This window comes from Watersipora subatra, chromosome 10 (assembly GCF_963576615.1).
Source record: "Watersipora subatra chromosome 10, tzWatSuba1.1, whole genome shotgun sequence".
NCBI classification, from domain to species: Eukaryota; Metazoa; Bryozoa; class Gymnolaemata; order Cheilostomatida; family Watersiporidae; genus Watersipora; species Watersipora subatra.
The window spans coordinates 47289547-47295704 of record NC_088717.1 but is presented as its reverse complement, the minus strand read 5'-3'; the positions used below and the strand labels follow the sequence as shown (position 1 = coordinate 47295704).

The 6158-nt window shown below is 35.5% G+C and overlaps 1 protein-coding gene across 1 annotated transcript in view; it reads left to right on the top strand.

Annotated features, from left to right (window-relative positions):
• Positions 1-1363: 1363 nt before the first annotated feature.
• LOC137407155 (uncharacterized) overlaps positions 1364-6158 on the top strand; it is a 19506-nt gene continuing 14711 nt past the window's right edge. Inside the window, exons 1-2 of the mRNA XM_068093757.1 lie at positions 1364-1511; positions 2075-2236. Of these exons, the coding sequence (XP_067949858.1) occupies positions 1364-1511; positions 2075-2236 (310 nt within the window). The remainder of the gene's footprint in view (positions 1512-2074; positions 2237-6158) is intronic.

The following is a 6158-nucleotide window of genomic DNA, read 5'->3' as shown; positions in this document are numbered from 1 at the left end:
ATATAATACAACATAATGTACAATAATCACATAATATATATAAATAATAACATTTAATGATGAAACCAAATTAAATGCTATTCCAATGTCAACTACTCTATAAGTTTTATGTTATCAACATTGCAGTAATAATATTTACTCTGGGAAAGCATTTATTGTTTCACAGAATTAAACATTCTAAGAAGTCAGTCAGATGAGGCTGATTAAAGACATTATTAGAAGCATTTCCATACCGACATTCTTTGATGATCATGTTTTTACTTGAATATTTGTTTGGCAGGCTTCTATCGGAATGAAAAAAGCATAGAGTGAATTGAAAAGACTTGGTGTATAACTATATAAGGTCTTATTATAGTTTACTATCTCTATAGTATAGAAGTATAACTACTTCAGACACAGACAGTTGTGTTGACATACACACTGATTGAGATATATTGACATACTCCTGGATATATTTGATTGAGTTTGTATTTTGCTCTACCACCAAACTTCCCTATTCTTTTTTATTGTCGGTCAAATCCCCAACGACCAATGACGGCAATCTTGCTTCCCTTTTATTGGATAAAACAAAAAAGTTTCAAAAGATAACAAAAAACAAACTTTTGAAATGTAGGAATACAATATAATATTGGTAGATCATTCTAGGAGTAGTCTGACGCTTTGAAGCAGCAGCAACCTAAAAAAGCAGCTGAAATTATGATCTTTTTCTTGTATCTTCCCTTTTATAATTAGATTAAGAATGGTTTTCTTGCTGATTAGTAAATGTACAGACAATTTTCAAGAGTGATGGCATTAAGATATTTATTTTTTATGCACGGAATAGATGAAAGTTTGGAGTTACCTAGGCAAATTGTTGTGACGAAACATTTTGGTCTTCAAAGTGGATTCTTGCACTCTTGCGAACAACAGGTCGAGGTGCAAGCCCACACACCACCCCAACACTCCTGAAGAGAGTGGGGTTTGTTGGGCGTGGACACAAAGTACTCTCATGCCCTAGGGCCCCAAAACCCTAAGGAGAGTGGGCACTTAAACTTGAAGCCCTTCTTTATAACTCTGAGCTTTTAATTGCCCTATTCTTCTGATATCACACTCATATAGAAACATGCAAACAAACTAGCTACTAAATAGTTCAATCGAATGTATATATTCACAGTGGTCTACATATAAAATGTTTGCAGGTAAAAGAACTTCCTTGAATTAGAATATAATTCAAGCAAGTTAATATCTTTAATATTATTAAAGATAAGTTTGCAGAAAGGAAGTCTTTATCGTAAGAATTGCTGTGGGTTTTTTTTTACTATCATTGTTCTTTTACTTATCTATACCCACTATCTACACACATTTGTAGCTCTTCAGTCAAGTGATGGTCGATGTCAATGCACAACTCGTCAGTGAATTTTATAGCCCCAACTTTGACAGACACGTGGTTTTCAACAGCCTTGATGCTAATAACGACTACAGAATTTCTGCGCATGAGTTTATTCAGCACCGAAGTTATTATGACATCAACTGTGAGTCTCTTTTTCACCCTCCGCTTTATTATAGTTTTTTCATTAAGTCATGAAAGATTCTAAAAGACTCTGGTTTAGCTGTTGCTTATTTAACAGAAATGCCACTTTATTAGTGCCTTTTAGCTTTAAAAATGTGATGCTCTTTTATAAGCTGATGATGTCTCCAGGCTGTATATCATTATTGTAAGGCCTACTTATTAACAGCTCTCATGTGTGGCCATTCGTTTGCAGAGTGTGTATAGTGTCATTTAGTTTGAAAATGAGATGTCCTCTAATAAACTGTTTAGGAACACAGGCTATTTGTTTTTTGGACGATCAATGCGCAAAAGGCGGTTAATTATTTCTCATAAAGTTTTTACATTGGATATTATATATATAGCTTAGTATAAAGGGAAGCGCCTATGTTCAAGTCTCATGAATGATGAATATGTTTATACGCTCGATTAGAAGTTTTCCGACTTTTTATTAATCAGAGCTCTTTCTATAATTTTTAGGTACAAACTTTCTAAGATCGCAGCCATATTTAAGTGATATGGTGTACATGTGATCTTTAATTGTTGTAGATGACGATGTATTTAGCAAGGCTGAATTTGTATCGTACCTGGTGAATCAGGGCTCTAACCTGAAACCAGCTCTGTACATATTCGATTTCTTAGACGCTAACAGTGATGGTAACCTCAACTCTTCCGAGCTCGCATGGCCTTTTGCTAAAGGAGACCAGAATGGTAAGCATTCATTTCTTGCTTACTCTTAAACTGGTTAACTGACATTCACAATGATACAGTCATACTTCAACTTACGAGCTTAATGCGTTCCGAGACATAGCTCGTATGTCAATTTACTCGCATGTTGGTGCAATTTATTTATATATAGAACAATTAAATATATATTTATTGGTTTCCTTACTCTGTAAAATGCAAATAAAAAACTCAAAACAAGATATTGTAACAGAAAGAACATGTTGGTTATTGTCCTAACTTACCACTTGCTTTCAGAAAGCAACAAATAAAAAATAATGCAAGGAAATGTGTTAAATTAAAATGTAAAATTAAATACATACAATAGCAGCTAACGCTAGCATTTGCCAGAGAGAGATATATAAGTTATCCTTCATTGCAACAGTTGACTTTGATAAATTTGGATTTTATCAAAGTCTTAAAAGACAAACTTAGAAGCAAATCTAAAAGCAAACTTTCATTTTTAACTTAACGTAATTAAAATTTCTTCGGCGTTCATAGTTTGAAGTTTCTCGCTAGTTAGCTAATTTTTCGTTTGTTTTGCTTTCACGACTAGCCGGCCGTTTTAAGATGAACCTATCTAAGAACGTTTGCCTTTGTCGCCCTTTCAACATGTCGCGATTAGGGCGAACACAGGTGTCGTCACAAAGGTTTAATGCACGACTACTAGCCAACTTGTCCGAATGTCTATTTTTATAGTTTTGATAGATAGCAACGGCCTTTTTAAATAGCGTCGTTTCAGTTACGCTGTCACCGGCCAATTGTTTATCTTATATCCAATGCCTGAGCGGTCGCTCCATCAGCGGTGGTGAAGATCTACGCGCCGTTTAGAAACTACGGTTAATACTTTTGCGAGCTAAATGTCCTGAATATAATCCTTCTGCTTGATAATTGTGGATGTATTTCTGTCATATTGCTGAGCTAGCTCAATCATTGATACACATTTCGCATATTTTTCAATAATTTTCCGTTTAATATCAATTGTTATCATTTGCTTTTTCTTTGCATTATTTTTCATTTTACTGGCAAACTTTCGGTTTACGCACAGTACTTTTAATTCACATAATTCTGCACTGAAAAGCGTGCACAAAAGCACGGTACAAAGGTATAACCTGTGCAGTTGAAAAATACAGATTGATGCTGTTGTCATAAAACACCTTCGGCATACTTGGAAACTGACTCACGTGCTCGTATCTCAATTATGGCTCATATGTTAGTGCTAAAACTTGCTTAAAAGCTGGCTCGTATCTCAAGTTTCTCGTACGTTGGAGCACTCGTAAGTTGAAGTATTACTGTATTTAAGAATTTTATTACAGTTAACACCCGCATAATATCAATTTCCTTTAACTAAACAACTTATGCAAAGTTTTGCTTAGTATTATGGAAAAAAATTCTACATGACGTAAATATATATATATATATTACATATATATATAGATATCTATAATATATATATATATATAATATATATGTATATGATATATATCTATAATCATATACATATATATATATATATGTATATATATATATATATATATATACATTATATATACACTGTATATCTATACATATTATCTCACGACTATCAAACACGAGCGGAGCGATTGGTTGAGAGATTTATGATAAATGCATGTGCACACAATTCACGAAAATTATTCATCAACACAGTCGCAAACCCTTGTACCAAAATCTCATCAACAAATTTAACCATTTTTCAATGGAGTCGTTTAAGTATAATAACGATACAAAACACATACAAACCTATTTAATAATGGTACCAAGTCTTTGTAAATTGTCGAGAATATCTTAAAACTTATCCATCTGATTGGATTATACACAAAGAGACAGATTAATTTAGCTGAAAATCGTTATTAAAACTTGCTAAGCCTTATTTTTATCAAAATTAAGACCGGCAAACAAAACGCCGAGCAACAGAGAATAGAGCCATCGAGCCGTGCGCATTCCACGAAAAAAGAACGCGCAAATTTCACTAGTCTATAGCATTGTCGAATTGCCGAAGGTTTCTGTAATTAACCTAGAAGCACTGAAATATAATCATTTATTTTTTGCCGATTTCAAAGTAACTGACATTTTGGGCAGTTTTGAGTACTTTGGTATTCTAACTGAAGTCCAAAGCAGTGAAAGTAAAGGTAATTACATGATATTTTTTCTAACGATTCTTATGAGATCATTACAATATTTAATAATAAGTTTGGATGACTATTGAAGTGTTATAATCATGCTAACAACATCGATGATGGGCAAAATGTTACTGTTATTATTTTTTCTAAATAGCTTTGTTAAATAGATGTTCTAAAAATCTATTTAAATATCACAACTTTTTGATATTGTTAGCTATGATGTTTTGAGATGTAAACAAAATTGTGCATTGATTTTCTATTATTACTGTATTACTATATTAATACTATTGGTTATTCTAATAATATCAGTGCATTCTACTTCTAATATTGCATTTATCCTATGGCACGGGGAAAGATACAAGCATATAATCTTTTCCTCTCATTATTGCTGTTTGTTGTACATAATAACACCTAGTACATTACAGCAACCATTGCAGCTACCATTGCAGTTCTCTTACTGCACTTCAGCGCCATTTGACTGCTAATATTGCATTTCTCAACCAGCAGTACCCTTTCTTTTTTCCCATATCACTTTGTTTGTGGGGTGTATGACAGGAATTTTTAATAAACATATATATATATATATATGTATATCTACTATATGTATATCTACTATATAAACGACAATCGTTGTCTGTCTGTCTATCTATCTGTATGTCTGTCCGCTTTATAGAGTACAGTACTTTTCGGACTATTAGTCGCTACTAGGTCTTTAGGGCGCGTTAACGGGATTCTCCGGTTAGTACACGCCTTTACTATACATAACCTATTCATAGTTTTACACAGTGCACGTCATATCTGGTTAGCGCGCCTCTTTACGGCGCCCAACGACATTGGTGCGTTCGGAACAGCTAAATTGCGGCTGCGTGAAAAAGCACCGTTCTGAGTTCGGCAGCCTATACAGCTATACAAATGTACTATTCATTAAATAAAATAAATTAACAAGTAGTTATTTACATGCAATTAATATTTACTGCCAACGTGTACCGAGAAGGTCACGTAAACGTTTGTTTCTTGGAGCCCCTGGAAAAACGCATTTCTCACCTACTAAATTTCCACATCAAAAAGGTAAGTGTTTCTTATACGATGTTGTATTGTCTATAAATTGCCACATCTCCACTACTTAATAACGTTAGATTTGCCGCTGTTCGTGATAGTGGGTCATGTTCATTTCCTTCAGCAGCCGAGTTACTAATTTTTTTCCAGCTACGAATAGGCCTACTGTAACTTATTATTACAGAACTTTCACGAGTACTCCGAGGGTTGCGATACGCTATTGTGAAAAGAAAGAGAGCAGCTGCTATTGACTTACTGTCACCCTGCATCAGCCATGACCAGCTATACGTCGCCTGCTCAAAAGTAGGCACACGCCAAAAACTTTTTCTTCATACGCCCGACAAAAAAACCAAAAATATTGTCTATCCGCATGTGTTGCGTTGAACTAAGGGAGAGAGAGAGAGAGAAAGGGAGAGAGAGGGAGAGCGAGGAGGAGAGGGGGAGAGGGAAAGCGAGGAGAAGAGGGGGGAGAGAAAGAGGGGGGGAGAGAAAGAGGGAGAGAGAGAGGGAGAGAGAGGGGGAAGAGGGAGGGAGAGAGAGAGAGAGAGAGAGGGGGAAGAGGGAGGGAGGGAGAGAGAGAGAGAGGGCAAAGAGAGAGGGAGGGAGGGAGAGAGGGAGAGAGGGAGAGAGGGAGAGAGGGAGAGAGGGAGAGAGAGAGGGAGAGAGGGAGAGAGGGAGAGAGGGAGAGAGGGAGAGAGGGAGAGAGGGAGAGA